Source organism: Dichotomopilus funicola, assembly GCF_033296635.1.
Source record: "Dichotomopilus funicola strain CBS 141.50 unplaced genomic scaffold C8A04scaffold_65, whole genome shotgun sequence".
NCBI lineage: Eukaryota > Fungi > Ascomycota > Sordariomycetes > Sordariales > Chaetomiaceae > Dichotomopilus > Dichotomopilus funicola.
The window spans coordinates 106,565-131,911 of NW_026944086.1; the positions used below are offsets into that span (position 1 = coordinate 106,565).

A 25,347-nucleotide genomic window follows, 5' to 3' on the forward strand; every position below is an offset into this window, starting at 1 on the left:
CCAACCCCGGATTTTCGTAACGAGCCAAGCAAGCGTCAATGGGCAGAGTGTAGAACTAAAATATTTCGCATAACATCGACACGGGATGGATGTGGTACTCAACTAAGGCACCCTTGGTGACATTGGCATGGTTGAGGGGGTGTGCGAGGAGGCCGTGTTACCGGTAGTTATGACAGACTTCTTTTTGTCTCGTGGGCAATCGAAATCATCCAGCCAACCGAAGCAGGGATCCGGGTCAACTTGACATTAGTTGCGGGGTGCCGGCCTCCGGCCTTATGTCTACGACAGCTACATAGTAGGTCGGATGGTAGGTATGTTCCTAGGTCAGGCGGGAGGTAAGTACCACATAATTACCTGAGGACTCCAGCAGAATAGTTCGGCCAATAAGTAGGGTTCAAGCAAACGCCGAACGACAAGTCTATTAATCTATCTTGCACGTAGACAGAGCAGCAGAAGCCAATGAATACTTCCTGCCTTCTCGCAGGCTCTCTGTCGCAACTAGGAACAAAAGGTGCGAGAAGAAAAAGGATATAATTCGCCCAAGGTAGGTATAACAATCTCAACCCTGTTTCGCTTTCCTGCCTACCCTCACCCAAACTCCTTCAGTCGCGTCCTCTGATTCATATTTCCTCAACGCAGCCCTGGCTGCCTGCTTGTACCGCTCATGCTCCTCTTCGTCGTGTTTCGCCACTTCTTCCACAGCATCAACCCAGTCGTCCCAGTTGACTACGGTCTCGCCGTCTGGACCCTGGCGGCTCGAAGATTCGTATCCAAAGTCACCAGAGCACACATGAAATTGTCCCATATAACCGCCGCCCTCTTTCTTAAACTGTTCTATCTCAGCCTCGTCCCCGCTGGTCATTATTTTCTGCAAATGGTCGAGACATGTCAGCGTACGGCAGCCAGGCTAACTCTGAGCAAGGGGAAACACTTACCAATGCCACCATAAGGTGTCGCCGACCAATGTCGTCAATATCCGGGGGCTCAACGTAGATGAATGAGTCGTTTTGCCATTGGAAGAGTTTCCGTAGGTTGAAGAGGCTCCGCGTCCGCGCGATTACCCTCTCCTTACGCGATTTCGGTTTACCACCGTCGACTGTGGCGCCGCCCACGACTGGGAACTCTTCATTCTCGTCTTCCGTACTCCTCCCCTCATCTCCCTGTTGAAGCCCGAGTGACTGCGTTGGCTGGCCCTGGCCATTAGATGTGACCGCCCCTTGATGCACGGTAACCTCGCCTCTGGTGACTCGTCCTGCGGCCACTTCGACCAGGCTGCGCCTAGAGTAGTGGCCCGGTGCCTTGCAGCCGCTCGGCACATAAAATAGCCGGTCAAAACGTGAGATGGTATAGGTGTACACAACCACCAGCTCGATCACGTAGTTGAAACAGTAGTAGCACACCTTGCTGTGGTACCAGGCGGGGTCGCTGACGGGGCGTGGGAAGAAGGCGATAATGGCCCGGAAAAAGGCGCCGACAGATAGCAGGCTGGCCGTGAAAATGAGAAGCCCAAACTTGATGCGGGAGTCGCCCTCGCCGAACTTGTCAACATTATGCGATCCCCGGCGTGCCAGCGACGCAACCGCAATCAGGGGAATGGGAAGAACCGCATATATGGCCAGGTATGTTCCACACATCAGCTGGACTGTCCGGTCCGCCCGCAACGTCTTCGCAGCCTCCGCCGCATCATCACCACCACCCGGCTGCGGCGGGGGCACAAACGCCGCTTGCACTGTCGCCACGATGACCATTATCAACACCAACACCGCACTCCCATACAACCCCCGCAGGATCCCCGTCGCTCCCTTACTCCACCCAAAAAGGGGATAGGACGACCTGAGCGCCGTCTGCACAAACATCCAGTTCGTCACAAACAACAACATCACCCCCGCGGCTGTAAAGATCTGCGACACCATCCCCAACCTGATATCCGTCCGATGACTCGCCCACACCACGCGCAGCACCAGCGCCGCGGTGCGGGCCATGCAGAAGAAGAAGATGAAGATGGGGAAGATGAATTTGTAGGACTTCTTCCGGTTGCGCTGGTAGATGGTCATGTTGATGACTGCGCCAATGACGAAAAGCACAGCCAGGGCCAAGCAGATGGGAATGTCGGGTATGGGGGACGGGACCAGGCCGAGAATCGCGGTGGTTGGGGGGTAGGGGCCGCTGGTTTGGGGTGGTGCTGTCGAGGAAGGGCCGGCGGGCTGTTGTATGCGAAAGGGGCGTTAGTGAATTTAGATTCTCTATCCTGGTGCTGAAGGATTGGGAGAATACGGGAAAGCCATGATGGGCAGGTGTTGACGATGATGATTTCTGTGTGGAGGTTCAAGCCGGAGAGCACAGGAGAGACATACCGCAGAGCTGGAAGCAGTCGCGGATGCCGTGGCCGCCGTAGCGGACAGCGTGCCCGAGATGCTCGAGCTGGACATCTTCTTCCCGGCGTGGGCGTGGAAACGAAAAGTCCTATGCGATCGTAAGGATTCAGGAACGGGCAGTCGAAACGATATTTGAGAAAGGAGAGTGTGGGGGAACAAGAGCACAACGACTCAACACCATACGCATCACGGGTGTGTGCGCTATGAAGCAGAGAATGTGGCACGCAGCTTGATTGATGAGTGTCACCTGGAATTTCGCCGATATCTAACAAGTGCTTAGGCCAACCCGGCCTGTCCGTTCTCAACACATTTCGTAGGCTATCAGGGTGCGTTCATTTACTCGAGCCTATCGGGCCATGTGTAAAAACGGACTCCCGAGGTTGTGGGAGGAAATTTGGCGCAGCACAAGACACGGTGGATTCAAGTCCACGTCATAGTCATGCGACGGTGCGCGCTTGAGGCACGAGGTTATGTCGAGCGATGAGGGCATGAGGTGTCAATGCGAAAACTGCGAATAGAAAGATTGACGGTGTTAAGAATAGGGGCACACCAAGATTTTGTGACTATCAAAAAGCGGGCACGGATCTATTTCGAGCTGGAATATCCTCACATTGTAAAATCAAACTTTTCGCAAGTGTAACACCCGATGAAGCATCATTTACCTAGCCTCGTGGACGTATGGCACCATGTAGACTATACATGTTTTGCGGAGCAATATGCTGGGGCACTTACGGGGGATTGACGCAAGGTATCGCCGAGATTGGGGAGAAGATTTGGATATTATCGAACTGCTACACAATATCCTGCGGGGACCAGCGGGTCGGGTTCGATTTCAATCACACAATACTGACCGCCTAGTCCGTTACAACACATGCCCTGCATCTCACGAAGCGATAACTATGCGGTGTTAAAGTGCACGTACACGTCCGTGTGGTTGCAGGATGTTACGCAGTCATCGATACATATATAGGGCAAGGGATGCCCATGGTCCATAACACACCAGCCACCTTCAGATCGAGAACAATATGGGGATCATCTCGAGAAGAGGTACTGGGAACGTATCTCCCTACCGATGGGGGTCCGTTTATCTCGCACTACACACATAATACGGAGTTTACAAGTAACAGACACCGGATAATATCTCAAGACCAAGCTGCCACCACATGCTCCGTCCTCCTCAGCCTCCATCAAAGGTCTAGCAGAGTGGGACGAGGAACCTCCCGAGGCACACGGGATGAGCAACTGTTCTACTTGTTTTGCTGTTCGACACATCATATGTACCTCGACAAGCCAAGCGCCCCTTTCAACCGAAATCCGTCCACTGGTAAGGCCCCCACCGATGGAAGACACGGGGGATGCCCGGCCCTAGTCGAGTTTCGATGCATCGTTTGACATCCGACCCATCTTGCATTCCGCCCGCTCGCTTTAAGTCAGACTTCCCGCTGCTATATGCATGTGCGCGACCAGACGCGGACACCGATCGCCGGCGTTTGTCATTACAAGAAGTAGTCGGGCGTCCCTGGGGGGTGGTGAGTAAACCTGAGCTATCTTCCGTGGGGCTCGAAAAGGAAAAAGACTTACGCCTAGAGACCATAGGCTCGCCTGCTCTCGGGCACGGGTCAAACTGCAAGCTAGGATGATTTTTAGTCGGGAATGGCGGAAGGTAGAGTTGGATAGAATACTTACAACGTGTATTTCAAGTGCTCATCAATTTCCATTATCGCTGCCTGGTTACCACACCTGTAGCAATAGTTGGGGGCTAGAGCATATGTTAGGGTTATCGGGTCGGGGACAAATAGGGGGGGGGGAGATAATGCGATGAATAGCCGGTACACACCCGAGAAAATGGTCACCACATTCCGGTCCTGGGACCAGTTGTACCCCTCCATCACCAGCTGATGCGCCCGGGCAATCAAGGTCAGTCCGTTGTTATGATTGAAAGCCTCTGATATGTCCTGGCCGAATGTGTACCCGGCACCACGGGGAGAAATGCCCCAGCCGCACCGGTCGTCGGGGTCGGACCACAGGAGATCACACATCGGGCCTTCGTGAGGCACCTCCTGGACCCGGTCCAAGGCCCGGATGTTATCGAGGGTATCAATGCTCGGCGACAGGCCGCCGTGCAGGCAAAAGATCTGGTTGTCGATCAAAGCAGTGAGAGGAAGGTAGTCGAAGAGGTCGGTAAAATACTTCCACACGTTGGCGTTTCCATACTTGCGCAGGCACTCGTCATAGAACCCGTACACCTGAGTGATCTGGCGCGATTCATGGTTGCCGCGCAGGATGGTGATGCGCAACGGGTATCGGATCTTCAGGGCCACAAGCAGGGTGACAGTCTCGACCGAGTAGTATCCCCGATCGACATAATCCCCTGTATAGTACCCGTATTGTCAGAAACTTGAAAATCATTACCGTATCGTATTCTTTCTATTCTCGTCGTTCTCGCCGCGGGGGAAATCAGTGCGGGCCGTGTCATACCCATGAAAAGATAATTGGTGTCCGGGTTGGGCCCGCCAATCTTGAAGAGTTCCATCAAGTCGTGAAATTGGCCGTGAATGTCTCCGCACACGGTGACAGGGCATTTCTGAGAGCATCAGTCTCAGGGACGGGTCATCTCTTTTGACAGCGAGTGGCAGGGCTGCCGGGATGGGGAAAACCTACGACCGGTTGTACATTGGACTCTTCTTGCAACACCTCACGTGCCTGAGGACGGGAAACGAGTCAGCACAGAACTAGAGTAGGCGAGGCTGCGCAGGGCCGTGATGCTTGATAAGACCTTGATGGGACCTGGGCCATCAGAGCTGCAGGGGGTCAAGAGCTTGCCCGGCCAGTCGATCAATCATCCAAGGCGAAGCATCGAAACTCGAAAGCAAGGACGGGGTAGATAAAGGAGAGGGGTGAGTGAGCCGGGGCACCAGACCCCCCCCCAAACAACGTGAATGGACAGACGGACCTTCTCGCACAACCTCTGTACATCCACCTCGGCTAGCTGCTTGCACTGCATCAAACTCTCAATCCAGCCATCAAGAGTCGGGATCGTGGTGGGTTCGACGTTGGAGGGAGCTAGCTCGATCGGCACGCGTCCAACCTGGACGTCCTCCATGTTTGTATCCATTCCGGCAATGGATCTTGTGGGGTGCGGTGGTGCGATTTAGTCGGTCAGCCTGGCGATGGGTGTCTGCTGTAGCAGGACGTCGGCGGTGTCAACGGGTCGATCAAGCGGAGGGGTGATCGTCGGTGCGCTAAAGGGGAGGAGGAAAAGTTGTAGCGGTTTAAGGTAGATTGAGAGCAATGACGTTTGTGTCCACTGGCCACGAGCGGTTCCTTTGTGGTGTCTCTGGGGCGCGGCGGCGCGGCTCCAAAGTCTGGGTCAAAATTGGGCAGGTGGGCGGGTGGGCAAGTCGGTCGCCAGGGGGAGTGCGGGGGGCAGCAGCCTTGTTTCTGTTGTCGTCAAAAGGTCGCGAGCGGCTTTTATCCTCGGCCGATCTCTCCAAAATTGAGGAAAATTCGGGGCGACGGGAAGCTTGGCCAGTCAGGGTGCCGGAGCAAATGTTGTCTCTGGAAACTGAGGATATAATACGTCGAATGCAATCGGGAGGGCGTCAATGGAAGGCGTTGTTTTGCTGAGGTGCTGATGCCGGCACTGGCGCCTTCTCATTATTTGAGCGTTATTGTGGCCCGTGCGACGACAGTTTTCCCCACCACCCGAACTGGGCAGCTGAAAGCCAGGGCTCCACCCAAGAAAGACCCCCAAGCTTGGCAAACCTTGACAAAGAACCTGGCTCGAGCCTGGGACTTATTCTGACCCCAACATCATCAGTCTTCTTGGTGACAAAGAAGTCAAAAACGAGGAAAGAGATGGGAGGAAGAGAGCGGGGTTATGGGAAATTTTTCATGGTTTACACAGCGAGAAACACACAAGAACGTAGTTAATGGGCCTTGTTATACCTTGCCAATCTGGGCAATATATATTGTAGTCTACACAGCTAAGTACCTAGTTGGGCCTCTGGCGTACCGAGCTTCACGAAGCCTTGCCCATGACTAACCCCAACCCTGCCGGACCGTTGTTCGCCGGTGTTTCCGAGGCCGTTTTCACGTTCTGGCCGACGAGGTTTCGAAAATCCAGGCCAACCTCGGAAAGCATACCAGCGTGGTCTTTGGCAGTGTCCATACACCTCTTCCACGCCTCCCCGCCCTCTTTCTCGCCACTCAATTGCCGTGAGAGAATGGCGTTGAAGGCGTCTACCTCCTCCTTGGCCCACTTGACACAGGCGCTCATCATGGGCGGCGGGAAGCAGGCCTGGAAGCAACTGAAAGTGTTGCGGATGATGGTGAAGTAGACGAAGGAGATCTCCCAGATGTATTGATCAAGATTGCCTTGGAAGATGCATTGCCTGTGTGATGTTAGCGCAAGAGTAGGGACGGGGAGAGTGGAGGATGGATATTCACCTTGAGCGTTTTTGAATCGTCTCGCTTCTGGCCGCAAGATAAGCCTCCCGCGCCCTATCCTCCATTCCCAACCTCGTCAGCCAGGACACATTTTGCTTCGTCTTCTTCTGCTGGTTATGACTGCTGACGAGCTCCCTAACAATCAACGTCGCTAACTTTGCCCGGCGCTCATCGACCTTGAACGAGATAAAATCTTGCGCAATGGCGTTATTTTTCAAGCCGTACGCTAAGAGCTTGAGCTTCTCAATCATGGCCACTGACGGCTCGATCTGCTGCAGGGCAATGTGGATGTCGAGTTCGTCCATCTGGCCTTCCACCCAGCGCAGATTTTGCTGTTTTCCGTCGACCTCGATCAGCATGTCCTTAATGTCGGACAGGGTCTCAAGTAGCTCGGTTTTTTGTAACAGGCCTGGATCGCGCGAGGCAAAATAGTTGATAGTTTCCTTGGCCTTGTTATTTGCCTCCCGCTCGGATTGGATATTCCGCCGAAGCTCTTCAACCCGCTTCCGGATGTTCAGCATGAGCGCTCCCTTTTCCGGGCCCCCAGACTTTTCGGTCCGGTAGATAAAGGATTCATTTTGCCCACCTCCCCTAACCATAACGGCATCGGCGAGTTTGTTCCGACCACTAGACGACGAATCGCTTGACCCAGCCATGTCCACGACCTCCACATCTAAGAGATGCCAGCAGCGATCGGCAACAAGTTTTGTCATAGGAGCACGACCATCGGCCGGCATTGGTGCATCCGCCTTACGCTTCTTCCGCGACGCGATCAGTAGGTGGTCATTGAGTAGGAAGATTTGCATGGCACGTCGGGACCGATACGTGGCGTTGTCGAGCTCGACCCACGGCCCGGCGTTCTGAACAACATGGCGACCGGCTGTGTTGGGCAAAAACTTTTGCGAGCCCTCGACGTTTTTGTACAGAGCCTGCATCTGGGAGCTCCAGAGCGCGGTTCTATCGGCCACGGAGCTCCGCTTGTCCCGCCTGCTCATCCCGCCCCCGATCTGACCCCCCCCAAAGCCTGCTTCTTCCACCGTGTTTGACCCTGATCGCAAAGCGGTGGTGTTGGTCTTCAGTTCGAACATCAAGTTGCGCAAGCTGCGCATCTCACTCTTGAGTTTCTCGGCCTCCTTGCTAATCTTGATGAACTGCGTGCGGTTCTGATAAACGCTTTGCTGGAGATCGGTCGATGCACGACGCTTGAGTTTCCGCAGCGCCAATTCGTATTCGCGAATCTCGTCCTCAGTGGCTTCGCTTAGAATATCGGCAACATACTGCTCGGGGATAAGATCCGGGTTCCGGAGCGACCGAATGTCCACCTGCGGAGCCACTCCTCCACCTCCCGCGTCGCTTCGTCCACCTCTCGATGGGGGCGGCCGGCGTTCTTGTGTTTGTGCTTGTTCATATCGTTCAAGGCTGGGGAGCGCGGGAACGGGGTTCACGGTCGGATCGAAATCCGCTGGCAAGTTGTTGAAGCGCGTCGAGTAGCGACGTTTGACGAGATCCGAAGTCTGAAGCGGTGAGCTTTAGGTCAAGAAATAGAGGCCAAACTCATTTAGAAAACTTACCGTTGTACTACTCTGGGGTGGTGGCCGTGGACGCGGCGGGGCAACATCACCAGCTGTAGGACGTCCTGGCGGGCCGCGCTGGCCTGCACCTCCTTCCTGAAGGATGGGCCCTGAGATTTTTATGGACGGCCGGCCCCTTCTGTTCCCTCCGCTGCGTAGCGAGATATTGGACCTTTCTCCAGACATGACGGGCCAGATGGTGTTGGCGCTGTAAAAACAGGTGGCCCTTCCTCTTCGCGCAGCCGGTTCTGCCTCGACCTCCGTTTCATCGAGTGGGAGTTGACTGTGGGTCGTAACCTTATTTGGTCCGTGCGTCCTTCTGCCTGTGTCTTGGCGCTCTTATAGCCGAGATGATCTGATAAGATTACGCACCCACCCAGTTCCGGAACCTGGCCGATGTCCTCACACCACCTTCCATACCGGCTTGGCGCGAGTCCGGCGAGCTCGCTTTAGGACGATGACATTAGTTTGGAGCACGGCGAGCCGAATCTAGGACACCGCGTATTTTTCACCGAGACATAGGTACCTTACTCCCGAATTGGGAGGCCGAATATTAGACCGTCGAGGTCGAAGGTCAGAGAAGTGATGGATGGGGGATCATCTAAGTTGTTAATCCTTCATCACGAGTTACGCGGCCTTGCGTAGCCATAAGGGACAATATGCCAACCTGGATTCCCGATCGAGTCACCCCGTTGCACAGGCTGCCTCGCGCCGCTCGGCCGATCCGAGCGCAAGGTCGGCCTCGGAGTCTCCTAGATTGCCGGGAAACCCCATCCTTTCAGGACGCGATCTCCTGGCAAGTTGCATGGGTACTGCGCTGTGTATAAAGGACCCACGAACCGAAGGCCAACGTCCAACCTGGTGTCTTGATACTTCCCCATCAGCCGAAGACAATATTACTCCTCTACCCCTATTGCATTGTCCCTCATCCTACCGTGTACTTGAACGATCATGTCTGCCTCAGTCGCATTTCACCTAGAGGCATTGGCCGAGCGGTTTTCCAAGGCTGCTCAGGACCTCCGCTCGGGGAACCTCTCATTAGAGAACGACACCACACAACGCATGGACCTGCTGAAGGCCGGCAGCGACCTGATTGATATTGTCGGCCTACCTAAGGACAAGGCCCTGTTCTGGCTGCCACAATGTGCACACATCACTGCTATTCGCCTATTCATCAAGTGGAAGGCTTTTGAGGCGATCCCACTCAACGACGATGCCGCTATCTCGGAGTCCGATTTGGCTGCCAAGCTGGGTGCCAACCTATCTCTCATCAGTAAGACTCCCTGCCTACCTGGGAGGTTTATAACAAGATAGGATGCTAATTGGGGGCCAAGCGCGTGTCTCTCGCGTCCTCGTCGCGAATAACACCCTCAGAAGAGTCGGAACCGACAGCCTCGCACACACAGACTTCTCTAAGATCTTCACAACCGCCAATCCCATCCGAGAGATGACTCAGATTGGGTAGGTTGACACATCAGCTTCAGTAAAACGTGCCCGAAGCGGTACTAACCCCTCCCACCTCAAAGTTTCGACAGCCAGCTGAAATCCTGGGTGTCCATGCCGGAATATTTCGACCGCTTCGGCATCGCCGACGAGCCTACGGATCGCCTCCAAACCGTCATGGCCTTCGCTCACGGGCGTCTGGGCTCCAACGTCTGGGATGTGTGGCACAGCTCTGAAGAGCGTTTACAAGCATTTATGCTAGCCATGGGGGCCATCGAGGAGCAGATGCCCTCGCTAGGTATCTACGATCTGAGTTGGGCGGCAGCGGAGGCGACCAAGTCACCGGACCGCGTGCTGGTAGTCGACGTCGGCGGCGGTAGGGGCCAAGCGCTCAAGGGCATTCTTCGGGCGACGCCCGGAATCCCAGCTGGCCGGTGTGTGTTGGGGGACCTTCCCGAGGTCGTGGAGGCTACGAAGAGAGAGGTCCCCGAGCTAGCTGAGGTGAAGATGGTGGCTACGGACTTTTTTAAAGAGCAGCCAGTCAAAGGTGAGTTTGCCGCTAAACCCTAAAGCTCCCATCAAAGGAGACAAACTAATAACCCCTCAAGGAGCCTTGGTGTACTACATTCGCCGATGTCTGCATGACTACTCCGATGAGGAGTGTGTCAAGATTCTGCAACACATCTCGGATGCTATGGCAGCGGACAGCAGGTTGTTGATCGTCGAGACTCTCCTCGGTGACAAGCCGTCGGCCTTCCAGGCAGCTATGGACCTCTCGATGCTCGCCATCTCAGGCAAGGAGAGAACTCTAGCGGGCTTCCAAGAAATCACGGGGAAAGCAGCACTTAAGATTACCAAGGTTTCTCAAAACCCCGAGGGCAGTGCCGTCATCGAGTGTACGCGAGTTTGAGCGCGAAAAGGGAACTGAAACTAATGCCGGGCTCCAGCTCAAGATATGTACGATAGAGGACCGTGTTTTAACATATTAATCTCTTCTCCTTATAATTACAAATTCTGCGCTTCCGGGTAATTTAGAGGCACATTACAGGAACAGGTCGTTAACTACTTATGTTATAACGCTGTACCAAAATACAGCGACACCCCGAAATCGGGTAGTCATAAACTAGATGAGAAGAAAAAAACACTGAAGGAAGCTAGGAGTATAAAACTTATAACCTAGGCAGTAACCTGGCCTTTTTCACCCTTTACAGGGGTGGCGGCACTTTGTTGAAGTTGGGTCGGAAATGGAGTTTCCCTAGCCCATATCCTATGTGAGTGGGCGTAACCACCTGCAATTTTGGACCTCACTTTTTACTTTGCATTCTGTCCGTGGGGTGCTGCTTTCATCGCCGCCATCTTGATGCATCTGGGACATGGCTCGGAATGGTTTCCGTGAGGAGAACGATACGGTCTAGCACGGAAGATATCGCGAGGAATTTATCACACACATGGTCAACTTACTCTCAAGTCGACATCGAGGACCTTCAATGAAGTGGGGGGACAAGGCTGTCGAAACCCCCTGCAAGTGCCGCACTTGAATTGAGTGGGCCGCGATTCGCCCCACAGAAATTTTGGAGGCACCGGAACTGGGCAGCGCCAGGCTTGAACAAAAGCTTTGTCCGAGTCCGTATCAATCCGTCCGCGAAACCACCTGCATCTGCTACCGTTCTACCCCGTCAGTTTTTTGACACCGAACAGAATCACGCACATCACAATGTCGGCGCAAACATCACGAACCGCTGTGGTTGCAACGGCAACTGTTGCCGCTCTGGCCACCGGCTTGCTAGGTATGCCCCTCTTGGTTGACATCGGCATCGCGTGCTCCAAGTGCAAGCCTCCAAGCCAATGGTGGGGGGAAGTACCTGGGACGATCAGAGACTGACTTCGGCCTATTCTCGTCAACCGATAGCCTACGCTGCCTACTTCGATTACCGCCGCCGCAACAGCGCCGATTTCCGCAGGCAATTGCGCCGCAACCAGCGCCAGCAACAACGCGCTGAGAAGAGCCATGCTGAGGCGAGTGCTGTCGCCCAGCGCCAGGCCATCAAGGACGCTGTCGACGATGCCAAGGAGGAAGGCTTCCCCGCGAGCGCCGAAGAGAAGGAGGCGTACTTCCTAGAACAAGTCCAGGCCGGCGAGGTTTTGGGCGCTGATCGTATGTTGTCACGACCAACCCTTCCTACCCCTTGTTCTCTCACCCTGCTATGATTTCCCGGTCGTCGCCGAGCCACGCAATATAACGGAGCGGGTTGGCTAATCTTCTCTCCACAGCTTCCAAGGCTACTGAAGCCGCTATCTGCTTCTACAAGGCCCTTAAGGTTTACCCCACTCCTAATGACTTGATCAGCATATACGACAAGACTGTCTCTAAGGTACGAACGATTCTGGGCTTACCCAGGGCGGCTGATGCCCTACAGCCCTGCCTCGATTGTCGCTTTATGATGAAAACCTGGCCCCTCCACCCGTATAGTCCACCAGTCTGACCCTGCTTTTCGCATAGCCCATCTTGGATATCCTCGCCGAGATGATTGCGTACGACGGGAGTCTCCGGATCGGCACCTCGTATACCGGACCCGCGGGCGTCGATGTGGCAGAATTGATGCGCGAGATGGGGGCCGCCCCAGGCGTCGGCCTGGACTAAATCCGGATTCATGTACCACTTTCAAACCACCGTGGGCACCAGAAGTACGGCAGGCCGAGACGGGCTTCACAACGATGATTTGCCTTATATACCTGTCCGGCGTGTCGACACACACCACCTCGCAACTCCCACCGCAAGCCTCCCTCCATCCATCCGCTGGGGAAATAAAAAATCACCTTGAATTTGCTACGGCCGGATTGCTTTCGGCTAGGGGGAGGCTATAACAACGGCATCTCAACTGTATGATAGGGGTCTGCTCCCCTTGGCTGGCAAAGGGGACGGAAACGGCCCGCTCGTCCAACTATTTAGTGCGGACCACCGCTAGGATTGAGCCAGATGTAAGAAAAGAGATTTTGACAGATACTGTATACCTAAAAATACATCGTGTGGAGTAGGGCGTCTGCTAGAGCTGCTCTCAGCTTATTGGCAACACCTGCACCTTTCACGATCAGGAAGATGTGATTTAGCTTTGACATATTCACAGGATAGGTACTGTATGCAACGATACTATTTTTGTCTTCACTTTTGGACGACTAGCCCGCCCTACGCCGCTTCTATTGGCCGCCCCTTCTTATCGACCCTCTGGTCCCTCGGATCGAACCCGCCATTTCCCCAGGTCGCCCACTCGGGCGTCGGCGGGCCCATGTAATCCTCTGGCGTGAAGTCACCGTCGGGGCCTTTCTCCTCCAGCAGATCAAAGAACCGGTCATAGTCGATCAGCGTATGCCATTTCCCATCAACTCGGAACCGTTCGCTTGCCAGCAAAATGCAACAGCTGTGCGCATGCTCCGCGGCAATACCATATGCTAGCCCACGTCGACGCAGCGCAGCCTCCAGCGCCACTACGAAGTCGCACACTTCCTGATAAAACGGCACGTTGGCCATAGTCAGGCCAGCGCTGCCAGCCGTGGAGGTGCCGCAATAGGTGACGCCCTTGACTTCGACAAAGCAGGGGAGACCCTTCTCGACCAAGTCGGCATACCCCTCGGCCTCGTCCTCCACGTTGAAGCCCTTGACCAACGTTAGGCGAAACACAGTGCGCTGGCGGAAGCGGCGCTCGCGAAGAATGTCGAGGCAGCGCTGGAAGCGCTCCCAGAAGTCGCGGTGGAGGGGCCGGTCGATGCGGCGTAGCGATTCGCGATTCGAGGCGTCGATGCTGACGTACAATTGTGTAACATGGTTGAGCGCAGCGAGTTGGTCAGGATGTTGTGCGTTGCAAACGAGGAAGGACGAGATACGCTCGCTGTGCAGCATGCCTAGGAACTCGTTGATGTGTGGGTAAAAGATGGGCTCGCCGACGAGCGAAAGTGCACAGTGCCGGATGCGCATCGCCTCGGCGAACCGTTCGGCACGCACGCCGGGTACACCGCGCATCATCTTGATCTTCTTGTAGTGGTTCTCCTTGACTCCATCAAAGATGAGCTGTGGTGGGTCTACTACCCACCGCCAAGTCGTGCCGACCGGGTTGGTGCCGTGACGCCAGCAAAAGACGCATTTGTTGGAACAGGACAGGGACGGGGTCGACTCCATGCACTGGTGCGAGTTGATACCGTAAAAGGAGAACTTGTAGCAGGACCCTCGGCCGCGGAGGGCTGACTTGGTCCAGCGACAGATCTTGACCCCTGAGTGGGAGCCCACAATCGAGTACCCTTGTTTGGTGAGCGCGGCGTAGGTGGGTGAGCTTTTGGGAACCATTTCCTTCACAGTAACGGTGACGGCTTTCTTCTTGGGGATCGATTTTCCTTCGGTGGTGAAATCGATGGCTAGAGGAGCCGTTGTCTTCTTCTCTGGACCATCCGTCCGCGACAACTCCATAATCCGGCCAATATCTTCCACATCCTCCAGGCTCCCCGAACCGCCCTTCCCTTTCGTCGCTTTGGGCACAGAAGCCTCTTCAATCAAGACCTCCTCATCGTCTTCCACCTCTTCTTCGTCGTCGCTTTCGAGCGGGTCTCCCGATCCTGGGACACCGTCCCCAAGCGCGCCAGTCTTCTCCAGCTGTTTCAAAACGTCTGTCAAACCCGTTCGCCATTCTAACAGTCGCTCCTTACCATCCCTCTTCCAGTCGCCCATTCCAAGAGGGTATGCGCGTTTCCTTCCGCTCAACTTGGCCATCCATTTGTCCACCTCCTTAGCCTGGAAGCAGTACCCCTCCTCCTCGGTCGGCCAACCTTCCCTGTCCCCAAAACCAAACACCGAATAGCCTAGGATCGGAGCGAGCGGAGAAGTGTCAATGCGGAAGTCATGGTGCGTTTCTTGGAGGTGTTCGAGAAATGTGTCGTTGATGCTGTCAATGTTGTAGCTAGGGATCGCAAAGAGGTAGAAGTAGTCTGTCGGTTCGGCTTCGGATTTGGGGGGTGTAATAAAGTATTCGTCGAAGTCGATCTCGGAGATATCGAGAACTTGTGGTGGGAGGAATTTTGTGCCCGGCTTCTGTCCCCCTGACGCTCCAATGGATGCTGCCAACTCTTCGACAAACTGTTTCGTGATATTCGGGGTGGTGGCGGTCAAAGATGAGTAGAACATTAACACTTGGATTTTGCGTGTTTCGCTTCCACTGTCTGTACTCCCATGACCTTTCTTGGTAACATCGCCTTTTATCCTCCGGGGGCCTTGCCTCGCCCCTTTCTTTTCGTCAGCCACTTTTGGGCTCTCAGATGTCTCCGAGTCATCTCCCTGAACGGTCGCTTTCACTTTCTGATTGTCAATAGGCCTGTCTTGTTGCGGCAATTTCTCATACGACTCCGAGAAGGTCTGGAGCCCCTCCTTTTCTTGGGTCGAGTGTAGATATATCCGGAGTAAACCCAACACGAACAAAGTCGACAGTATGATAGGAATCCGATGCTCGTGCCACAATTCAAGGACGTCTTTAAAACAGTCAGTCATCATGTTGATTTCGCACAAGACAGCCCAAAAGGTAACAAACAGTGCGCAATCTCCTCGGTAAGGGACGGGCTCACGCCCCTACTATTGGGGAACATGGTGGGTAAGAGAACCCTAGAGGTACGAAGACGGTACACCCGAAAATCGCCAATGGGTTGTTTGATGTTGTGAAAAGTTTCAGAGGGGCCCGAAAGAATGCCCCGCAGCGGCGTGCCGTTAAGCTTATCAGGCCCTATCGTAGCACGCCACTGACCCACTGTATGTACGGGGACTGGCACTAACAGGGGGGTCGGATCACACCACAAGCATCTCCACTGAAATAGGTAGGGAGGGACGTTGGTATCGAAACGGTAATATTCGGTTTCTGTGATTGGGCCGGTCAAATTCACTCGCTGGCCAACCCTGTGCCGCTCGTCAGTCATGAAGACACAGGTCATTGAATGCGAACACTATGTGGCCTGGAGAAGTCTGTACCTTTGTACTTAGATAAATACTGGACGTTACATCGAGATAGGCATGTCCAACCCATTGACCGCGAGACCCAACATGTTGAGAAAATAAGAAACAAAACAAGACCAGCTTTCTAGATCACTATATCCTCAAATCCGCTAAATCCTCATCTTTATACCCATCGTCTACTTCATTGGCCACTCCTCCATTCGCATTCACCCTTGCGCCTAGTCCACCATCATCAGCGGAGGCCGGGACAGCAGCGCTTTGCCCGGCATCTTCTTGCGCCTCTGCCTCCTCCTTACCCTCATCCTTACGACCGATGATGACATTGCCTGCCACAAGTAGGGCGGCACCCAGCCACCACAATGGCGGCAGAGCCTCAGAGAAGATGGCAAAGCCGAGGATGGCAGTGAGTACGAAGTTGGCCGAGGTGTTCATGATGGAAACTTGTGTCGTTGAGTTGCCCCGGGCAAGCGCAGTTGTAAAGAGCGTCCACATCTACTGTTGTTAGCTAGCGCACGAGACATATGTGCCCCAGGAAATAGGTAGGAAGAGAAAAAGAACAAGAGAGGCCAGACATGTGTTCCTCAAGGAGTCGCAGTAGATACATGATCCGAAATGAGAAAGGAAAAAGTAAAAGACTGAAACTCGAATGCGCTTACAATGCCGTTGAAGACCAGGTTCAGCCCAAAGAAGGACTGGTTCTTTAATTAGCTTATTGCTGTTTCACTCATCAAAAAGGAAGATACGACTGAGAGACTTACACCACGAACGATAACTTCAATAACACCCTCCACATGCTCCAACCCCAGCAACCGCGCAAGGCCCATCGAGAGCTTTGTTGTTAGTTCCGTGGTAGTTCTACCATCAGGGCCGCCTTGTTAGCAACCCTAACCACTTAATCCCGCCCAAGGCAAAGCTCAGAACCACCTCAAACTCACAATTTCGCGAAAACCCCATTAAACGCCGCACACCCCCCACTAGCCAACGCGAAAACAATCCATTGGTTGCGCTGCGCCCAGGTCTTCGTTTCCGGCTCCCCCGCTGTCAATGGAGCCGTCAATGGAACTGGAACAGCCGTTGGGACTGCCTCTAGGGGCGCCGGAACCGCCGTTTCAGTACCGGCGAGACCGTCAAGGAGCGGCCGGCGTTCCTCATCTGACGTAACCGCGCTCATCTCATCCTCGTCGTCAGCGACCGCGACGCGTTTCTTGGACGAACGAGTAGCGGGCCTGTTTCTTTTGGTTACCGCTGCTGGGGTTAATGATGATGTTGAAGTTGCTGTGGTTTCTGACGCGGATTGGCTTTCCGGGTTGCGTTTGCGTGGACGGAGTGTTGGCATTGTTTTGAGTGGGATTCGAGCAGCAAGATCTGGGAGTTCTCTGTGGCACAGGGTGCTGCTCGCTTGGTGGGTCGGTTTTCTCCGAAGCCCGTTTCGTGGAGCTTACAGACGTTATATGATTGGGAAGTCGGTCAAGAATTACCTCTTGTGGTTTCGTCAATTTGCGTTAGTTTTTGCTAACATGAAGAAGAAACCGCGGTGTTTTGTCTGGGTTTGTTGTAAATGGGAGATCTTCGGTCCGCCCGATGAATTGAGCTAATGTGACAGGGGTCGTGAAGCTTCCACAGCGCCTGGGACATCGCCTTATGGCGACACATTGTACAGCTGATTGACTCGGGAACGAGGACTCGACAAGAGAGATAGTTTATATTGTTATACAGCAATACGCCCAGAATGAACCATCTCGTACGATGCGGAATGACCAGTTCCAGGTCGCGACCAAAACGCCAAATACCCTAAGGTTGTCCCATAACCGTGATTGCGTGAGTCCCAAACCAACGCCAGTCGTAAACCATAAAAGCAATCGCAAAGTGCACCGAGCCGTCAGGCCGCGAAAAGCAACTGAGGCCTCAGATGATAACTGAGGAAATTCGACCAAGGACCCCTGCATGATTTGCACGCCGACCCTTCTCGAAAGGGCCTTAACCGTCTAAGCTCATGCTCTTCTTCACTCCCATCGCTTCACAAATGGTTCCGGTTTGACCTGCAGGAGGCCGGGTTCCGTCTTGATTCGCACGTCACCTCTTAGCTGCTCCTCTGAGGTTTCCGGCTCCAGCTTCACCTCTTGCTTCACCTCTCGCTTCACAAATGGTTCCGGTTTGGCCTGCGGGAGGCCGGGTTCCGTCTTTATTCGCACGTCACCTCTCAGCTCCTCCTCCGGGGTTTCCGCCTCTTGCTTCACCTCTTGCTTCACCTCTTGCTTCACCTCTTGCCCCACCTCTTGCTTCACCTCTTGCTTCGCTGTTGGCTGTTGTATCGACACCTGTTCCAGACGGGGAGAATTGTCCTATTTCTCCTCGGTCTTCTTGGAGCTGCAGCTGACAATCTTGACTTTGTCGGCCTGAATCGTCTGCCCGCCGCTATCGAGCTTGAACGTGACGTTGCGGATCAAGAAGGTCCACACTTCGTCGCAGAACCGGTAGGTGTCAAGAGAGCCCTGTTGTAAAAGAAGCAGAGTTAGTCTCGTTGACTATTGAGACGTTTGTGCCTGCAGTCGTGAGGGGGGCAACGGTTTAGACTTGGTCACCAAGGGGCAGGTTTACCTTGAATGACAGCCTCGCCTTGACCTTCTCATTCAGCGTCTCGGCAATAACGCGATCGAACTGCGTAAGAACTTTCATAGCGAGCTGCGGGTCGATGCGCTCGTCGCCGATCAACTCGTCCAGCGCATCGGTCAAGGCCACACCGAGACTACCGTTTGTCAGCCAGCCAGAACCAAAGCCGATGCATCGCACGAATTGGACGCGCGGGCCCGTGAAACACCCGGTAAATGGCAGGTTTACCTTCCATGACGATACAAATCGTAGTAGGTGTTAGATGAGTTCGCCATTTTGCCTCTGTTTGGTCGCCGTGGTTCTGGGCGGTTGATGGTAAAAGTGATTGTGGAGGGGGAAGTTGCCTGTGTTCCTCGAAGTTTAGGTAAGCCCATAACTAGCCGAGCCAGCAAGTGTACAGGGAAGCCTTGGAGGATTGAATCACGTGACCTTGCTTTCGCGGCGGGCCTTGGCGGTTGGCCGCGCCGCTGGCTGCGTCTCCGACCAACCACCAACCCAGGAACATCGGTAGCTTGCGACTTGGGAGTGACGACTGACTGGCGCTCTGGGGAACTCAACATCTCGAACCGCGCTAAACATCGACCCTCCCGAAACACATATTCGATTGCGCGACAACGAAACACACAGCACCGGGCACAATGGGTTACTATTACGGGGCTGGCGGGATAGGGACTACCCTTTTGATTGTGGGAGCTTGTGAGTTTTGACGATTCTCGGAGGCCGGGGGATGAATTGGCCAAGCTGCTTGGTTGTTGGATGTTGTTGCTGACGACGCAATCTTGCGCGCCAAAACAGATATGCTCTTCACTGGCGATGGTGAATCATTTAATGTATGACAACCGATCGAAATGGATTTCCAGTCTTTCCCTCCGCGATACTTCGCGATAGCTCGCTCACACGACGAACCCTTCTCTCTTTAGGTCGGCGCCTTTCTCGAATCAGTCTCGCCTTACGCGTGGGCAGACTTGGGCATTGCGCTCTGCATAGGACTTTCAGTAGTTGGCGCAGCATGGTACGAACCCCCGATATCGACCCAATTCTTTCCACCACGGAATCGAGCTCGCAAGAACAACAAGCCATAATGTTAACCAATCAACTCTCACAGGGGCATTTTCATCACGGGCTCGTCCATCCTAGGCGGCGGTGTTAAGGCGCCCAGGATTCGCACCAAGAACCTGATCTCCATCATTTTTTGCGAGGTTGTCGCCATCTACGGGGTCATCATGGCCATTGTCTTCTCCGCCAAGATCAACCCAGTCGAGGGTGAGGCGGCGTGGTCACCCGAGACGTACTACACCGGCTACGCACTCTTCTGGGCCGGCATCACCGTCGGGATGTGCAACCTAATCTGCGGTGTTGCGGTTGGCATCAACGGCAGCGGTGCTGCGTTGGCGGATGCTGCTGATCCTACCCTGTATGTGCCCGCTCGGGAGGATTGCTTCGTCGTGGTCGGAGTTGCTAACAGTATCCTTTTCCCTGCAGGTTCGTCAAGATGCTGGTGATTGAAATCTTCAGCTCCGTTCTGGGTCTATTCGGCCTGATCGTCGGACTACTCGTGTCCAACAAGGCGACCGACTTTGGCAGCGTCTAGGCGCCCGGTTTCATTCACATCAAGATTCACACACCACCCCCCACATAAATTTCACCCACGCATCCCACGACTCTCGCAAATTGGATTCAGACTTCAGCGGCAAAGCGTGTCTGTGTAGCTTCTTCGTTATCAAACGGCGTTTCGGAAGAGGGGAAGGGACGGTCAAACTAGGCATGGTTGGCATCATCTCGCACCAGTTGTAGAAGTGCGAAGTGTACAGAAAGAGGTTCGTCGGGCCATATGTTATTTATTTACTTGGTTGTTATCTCCATTGATCGTACTTGAAATTGCGTTTCCTCTCTTGCCGTTTGTTTTGTTACATTACACAGTGCTCCGTAAGCTTCCCATCAACAGTGCTTCGACCTTGGCGCCCTTGGGCAACGGCTCCGGCCCGCTGGGCATACACAGCAACGCATTAGCACTCTTCAAGCTGCCCACCCGGGAACTCCGTTGGCCACCCGTGCTAGTGGCGGTTAGAACGCCGTCGCTTCCGACAGAGACGATAGCTCGGTGGTACTCAGGCCGCGACCTGTCGAGTGAAAAGTCGTGGGATAAAACAACCGAGATGCGTGGTAGCCCTGGTGGACTGATACCCGACATTTGGCGCAATGATGGGAGCACAAATAGGTGGAAGGTCACCAACGCTGAGGCAGGGTTGCCAGGCAGGGAGAAGATCGCCTTAGACACCCTCTCCCCGTCGTTCGTTTTCACCGGCACGGTCGCAAACGTGGTCGGCTTTCCCGGCTTCATCGCCACGCGGCCGAAGTGGATGGTCCCCCCGAGTGAACGCTCGATGGTCGGCTTGAGCAGGTCCAGCTCACCCATGGACACGCCCCCTGTGGTGATGACGAGATCGGTTCGACGCAACCCGTCCCGCAATACCTCCTCCAACGAACCCGGCCGGTCACTAGCAATGCCCAGGTCGACGACCTCAAACCCCCACTCCCGCGCCGCCGCGATCAGTCCCGGCCGGTTAGTGTCGCGCACTTCGCCCAGCCGAAGCGGGCCCTCGCGGTTGTGCTCTACGATCTCGTCGCCCGTGGACAGCACGCCAACCACAGGCTTCTTGTAGATCTGCACCTCCCGCACGCCCACAGACGCTAACATCCCAATCTCCCCACCCGTGGCCGAAATCTCTTCGTCTTTCCCCATGATCTCCGTCCCGGCCTCAACGTCGCTGCCCACCTCGCGGATGTTTTCCCCGGCATTGACGCCCTGCGCCAGGATCTCCACTTCCTTCTCCTCCACCACCTCCTGTCCTTCCGACGAGGATACCGATGGCCTCGTCGAGACAAGAACGGTATCTTCCACCATCACGACCGCCGTAGCGCCCGGCGGCAGTGGTGCCCCTGTCGTAATGCGCGCTACCTGGCCCTCTTTCAACGTCTCTGCCCCTCCGTCTGCTGGCGAGGCGTGCGATACCCCCACAACGGGGTACACACCCCGCATATCCGCCCCCTTTCCCCCGCCGTTAGGCACAACCACAGCATATCCGTCCACGATACTAGCGCGAAACGCCGGGACAGATTCGGTGGCGTGTACGGGGGCTGCGAGCACAGACCCCGTGAGTGAAGGTGTCACGGGGGCAGTGATGATGGTTGGTGCTGGGGTATGCTCGGCGATGAGGGCGAGGGCGTCGGGGATGGAGATCATAGGGTAAGGAGATGAGCGGTGACGGCGAGAGGGGCCAAGGGAGGGGTCGTTGGAGCGGTGGGCGGTGGCGAATGCGTCGGTGTGGCGGACGGGGGTGGGGTGGGAATGGCCGTGAGAATGGCCATGGGAGTGGTCATGGTGGTGATGATGGTGGTGGTGGTCATGGGAGTGGGAATGGGAACCGGGTTGGGACTCGGCTTGTGAATGAGCGGTGTTCGAACTCAAGCCTGCTTCCTTCTCTAGCTTCTTGACGCCACCGGCATGGAGTGACCGAGAGTCTGCGCCGGCGGCTTGCAGGCACGCATGGGGTAGAGTCTTGATAACAGCCTGGAGGTTCTCTCTCGCACCCTTGGGCGACCCCGGTAGGGTAAGGATGACAGTCTGGTTCCGCACACCGGCTACGGGTCGCGACATCATGGCAAACGGCGTGACGGCCAGCGATGCTGCTAGCATACCGTGGACGAGTCCCGGTGCCTGCTTGTAGAGGAGTACCGAGACGGCCTCAGGCGTGTGATCGGCCACGGCAAAACCCGTCCCGCCGGTGGTGAGCACCAAGTTCACGGGCCGCTCGGCAGCGGTGTCGGTCCATTGGGTGATTTGTTGCTGTATCTGTGTGGTGACGTCGCTCACGATCTTGGTCTCAACGACTTGCCAGCGGCCGCCGCCCTCCTGATCAAAGACATCGCGCAGAGCGGCGCCGGCAGCGTCGGTTGAGGGATCCTGGGCAGCGGTCGTCGAAACGACGAGAATGGCGGCCGTGAGCGGAACCGACGACATCGAAGTTTTGCTGACCGGGCGTGTGGTAGCTGCGGGTTATGGATGATTGGGAACTGTGAGCGTGGGGGAAGCTCAATAATTATGTATTGAGAGACGTGGGGTTCTCGGTTGAGCGCGGGGTTGTGGGGCCGGTTCCCAGCGGGGCATCACGGGCAGCTCCGTCAGCCACATGGGGGTAGTCACGGCCTCTAGTACCTACTACCCATTTAAGTAAACTGGGTAACTCTCGCATCGAACAAGGCTCCGTCGATTCCTAGTTTCCGGGAGGAGGAGAGCATACCTGGGATTATTGCCTCTGGGTCTTCCTGCGGTACCTAGCTTAGGTCGGGTGGTCTAAAACCAGTAAGCATACGGACACATGTGTACACTACATAGTACGTCGATTCCACGAGCTGCAAGTGAGGAGATAACCTACCTGGTAATTGTTTGATTCTGCATGTCTCGTTTACCCTTTCAGTTATGCCGAGGAGACCCCACTACCTCCAAGCTTGAGAGTGAACGCGGGAGTAAATACCTGCTTCATCCTCTCACCCTCATGATAGACCGTCAGTTATTTTACAACATGTGTATTTGATAGGGAAAACGCAACATAGTCGTTTTCTTTTTGAAGCCCCGGGTAGGTAGTGTCCGTCTTGTCAGGCTGTGCTGTTGGTGACCGAGACTGATTGTATGCTCAATGGCTTATCGATAAGGCCACTCGCTCATAACTTAAATTACGCCCTTGAAATAAATCCGCTGTATTTCTTTCCCCCAGCTTCTCGTCACAAAATCACGAATCGACCCCTGGCAATAAACAGGAGTACCAAGGAAGGTAAAGGAATGGTATAATCAAACAAAAACCATGGTCCGCCTCAAAGATCGCTATCTCCTCGTCAACATCATCTACACAGATCTGCCCCCTGGTCAGGCTCCCACCACAAAGGCCAACAACAACAACAACGCAACCGTGTCCGACCTGCTCCTTTATAACCAGCCGACGAGTAATTACCTACGCCCACAACTGCTGTTGCGCGCCATTCGCGCCGAGGTTGCCGTGTTATTCGGTGACTGTGGCGCGGGGGCTGTGGATCGGAGTCTTCAAGGTAATTTTCCCCATGTTTATTTACTCTCTTATTATCTGTCCACGTTACTTAATTCGCTTGCTCTAGTGAAATATCTATCCACGGCAACCTCAACCTTCATCCTGCGCGTCTCTCGCGCGCATTACCGATTGGTATGGGCTGCGCTAGCGTTCATGGGACACGTGCCTGTGTTCGGTAGCGGTGCTTCCTCCGGGAACGGCAGTAGCAGCGGTAGTGGCGGCCGGCCGTGTGTGTTTCGTGTCGTACGCGTTAGCGGGACGGTGCGCAAAGTCGAAGAGGAGGCGGTGCGGCGGGCGCGGTTGTTGGTGTTGGCAGCAAGAGGAGAGATGGAGGGTGGGAAGGGAGGTGAGAAAGGGTCGGATGCGTTGGGGGCGTTGCTGAGGGGAGGTAGTGGTAGTGGGAGTGAGAATGGGAGGGGGGATCAGGGGGTGGGCGGTGTAGAGGATGGCGAGATGGGGATGGAAGAGGAGGACGTGTTTTCGGAGGAAGATGGGTGATTTGATCCTTGGTCGGATGGATGGATGGGAGAGGACGACATTGGAGACACACAGCAACACGACGGCGACAGCAACATGATTACTTTTTCTTGCGCGCTACCCGGATCCCGCTATTAGCTACCGAAGGCCCCGACAAGGAGCCAAGCAGACTATCGCCTGACGACTCAGCAGCAGCCTCCGCCTGCGCCTGACGCAACTCGTCTTGCTGCTCCTCCTCTTTCCGTTCCATCTCGTCATACCACTCCTTATTATCAACCCACCGCTCCTGGATATCCTGGACCTCCATCATCGACGACTCATTGCGCATTGCGACCTGCCAGATCGTGTCGTTCGTACCCTCCGCTCCGCCAAACACATACCCGCTCGCCCGATCAATCACCCGCAAGAGGTGCATGATGCTCTTCTTGTTCTCCACCGCGAGCACCTCGAAGCTAACCAGCCCGAACCGCTCGACCAAGTCGGCCACCGCCTGGTTCAGCCGCCCGAATTTCTCGTTCCGCATCGCTGGTGACTCGGCCTCGAGCGAAGGCATGAGGTACGACAGGTCCTGCACCTCGGTGTAGTAGTCGAGATTGAATGGAAGCGGGTCGTAGGCCGAAATCTTATCGATTTTGGTGAGGACGTTTATGTGTGGCAGGTCCATCTGCAGCATAGCACGCAGCGCGAGGAGGATGTTGGAGATGTAGAGCGACGGTTGGGTCAGGCAGAAAGAGTCGGAGAGGTGGACTGCTACTAGCTGTTGTCTGTTAGCATCTCATCATCACGACAAGGCGCGCCGGCGCCGCTTCTCACGCCGGCCAAACATACCCTATATCCCATCTTTTGTAACCTAAAAAATATGTTGCGCAACGACGTGTGGTGCGTATACAGCTCGACCTGCCCAGGGCAGTCAAACAGGATATAGTCATCGCCCAGCTCTTTTAACCCCTCCTCGAGCCACTCCAGGTTGTGTTCCAGCTCCTCCAGCGCATATAGGATCCCCCCGTTCGGCCCCAGTCTGTCGTCCGCCATGATCTCTTCTAATGTCACAAGGTTACGGATGTCAAGCGCGCACGGGTAGTTGGTGTGGTCGTTGGCGGGGTCGAGGTTAACAACGGAGCATTGGCGCCCAATCGCCCCCATGAACTGGTGCACTATAAGCTTTCAGCAATCTTTATCATCCTGCCGTATCCAACGCGGCTAGTTATCATGGTGGTCCTTACTGCCATCGCAATATGTACTCTTACCCGCACCGGGGCTGCCGATGACGAGCTGTCCGAACGGCATTTTGGTTGGTGGAACGGCCGGGGTTTGGGTGTGAGATTTCAAGTAGAGCC

The 25,347-nt window shown here is 54.9% G+C and overlaps 9 protein-coding genes across 9 annotated transcripts; 3 read left to right on the forward strand and 6 right to left on the reverse strand.

The window, feature by feature from the left end:
- Nucleotides 1-559: 559 nt before the first annotated feature.
- Nucleotides 560-2,429, reverse strand: C8A04DRAFT_39396 (uncharacterized protein; the record flags this gene model as incomplete). Its single annotated transcript, XM_062784572.1, has 3 exons — nt 560-829; nt 1,248-2,204; nt 2,355-2,429. 3 exons carry the CDS (start codon nt 2,427-2,429, stop codon nt 560-562), a joined length of 1,302 nt encoding a protein of 433 aa, XP_062634439.1.
- Nucleotides 2,430-3,871: 1,442 nt separating this feature from the next.
- Nucleotides 3,872-8,581, reverse strand: C8A04DRAFT_39397 (uncharacterized protein; the record flags this gene model as incomplete). Its single annotated transcript, XM_062784573.1, has 10 exons — nt 3,872-3,894; nt 3,957-4,006; nt 4,062-4,134; nt 4,213-4,746; nt 4,854-4,959; nt 5,037-5,078; nt 5,329-5,503; nt 6,422-6,769; nt 6,825-8,338; nt 8,396-8,581. The coding sequence occupies 10 exons, from the start codon at nt 8,579-8,581 to the stop codon at nt 3,872-3,874; spliced, it is 3,051 nt and encodes a 1,016-aa protein (XP_062634440.1).
- A 765-nt stretch (nt 8,582-9,346) lies between these two features.
- C8A04DRAFT_39398 (O-methyltransferase-domain-containing protein) lies at nt 9,347-10,748 on the forward strand (the record flags this gene model as incomplete). The annotated part of the gene is made up of 4 exons (XM_062784574.1): nt 9,347-9,668; nt 9,730-9,856; nt 9,922-10,385; nt 10,447-10,748. The coding sequence occupies 4 exons, from the start codon at nt 9,347-9,349 to the stop codon at nt 10,746-10,748; spliced, it is 1,215 nt and encodes a 404-aa protein (XP_062634441.1).
- An 804-nt stretch (nt 10,749-11,552) lies between these two features.
- C8A04DRAFT_14367 (mitochondrial outer membrane translocase complex, subunit Tom20 domain-containing protein) lies at nt 11,553-12,479 on the forward strand (the record flags this gene model as incomplete). Its single annotated transcript, XM_062778061.1, has 4 exons — nt 11,553-11,625; nt 11,748-11,993; nt 12,110-12,210; nt 12,339-12,479. 4 exons carry the CDS (start codon nt 11,553-11,555, stop codon nt 12,477-12,479), a joined length of 561 nt encoding a protein of 186 aa, XP_062634442.1.
- Nucleotides 12,480-13,022: 543 nt separating this feature from the next.
- On the reverse strand, nt 13,023-15,460 carry C8A04DRAFT_14410 (uncharacterized protein; the record flags this gene model as incomplete). The annotated part of the gene is made up of 2 exons (XM_062778083.1): nt 13,023-15,346; nt 15,406-15,460. The coding sequence occupies 2 exons, from the start codon at nt 15,458-15,460 to the stop codon at nt 13,023-13,025; spliced, it is 2,379 nt and encodes a 792-aa protein (XP_062634443.1).
- Nucleotides 15,461-15,953: 493 nt separating this feature from the next.
- Nucleotides 15,954-17,157, reverse strand: C8A04DRAFT_14372 (uncharacterized protein; the record flags this gene model as incomplete). Its single annotated transcript, XM_062778062.1, has 5 exons — nt 15,954-16,313; nt 16,478-16,513; nt 16,580-16,676; nt 16,757-16,851; nt 16,903-17,157. 5 exons carry the CDS (start codon nt 17,155-17,157, stop codon nt 15,954-15,956), a joined length of 843 nt encoding a protein of 280 aa, XP_062634444.1.
- Nucleotides 17,158-18,163: 1,006 nt separating this feature from the next.
- On the reverse strand, nt 18,164-18,706 carry C8A04DRAFT_14417 (transcription initiation factor IIA, gamma subunit-domain-containing protein; the record flags this gene model as incomplete). Its single annotated transcript, XM_062778087.1, has 3 exons — nt 18,164-18,313; nt 18,420-18,567; nt 18,660-18,706. 3 exons carry the CDS (start codon nt 18,704-18,706, stop codon nt 18,164-18,166), a joined length of 345 nt encoding a protein of 114 aa, XP_062634445.1.
- A 363-nt stretch (nt 18,707-19,069) lies between these two features.
- On the forward strand, nt 19,070-20,022 carry C8A04DRAFT_14390 (ATP synthase subunit C-domain-containing protein; the record flags this gene model as incomplete). Its single annotated transcript, XM_062778071.1, has 5 exons — nt 19,070-19,127; nt 19,227-19,261; nt 19,352-19,443; nt 19,537-19,845; nt 19,914-20,022. 5 exons carry the CDS (start codon nt 19,070-19,072, stop codon nt 20,020-20,022), a joined length of 603 nt encoding a protein of 200 aa, XP_062634446.1.
- Nucleotides 20,023-20,343: 321 nt separating this feature from the next.
- Nucleotides 20,344-25,297, reverse strand: C8A04DRAFT_39403 (uncharacterized protein; the record flags this gene model as incomplete). The annotated part of the gene is made up of 4 exons (XM_062784575.1): nt 20,344-22,462; nt 24,193-24,767; nt 24,839-25,164; nt 25,234-25,297. 4 exons carry the CDS (start codon nt 25,295-25,297, stop codon nt 20,344-20,346), a joined length of 3,084 nt encoding a protein of 1,027 aa, XP_062634447.1.
- Between the last annotated feature and the right edge of the window lie 50 nt (nt 25,298-25,347).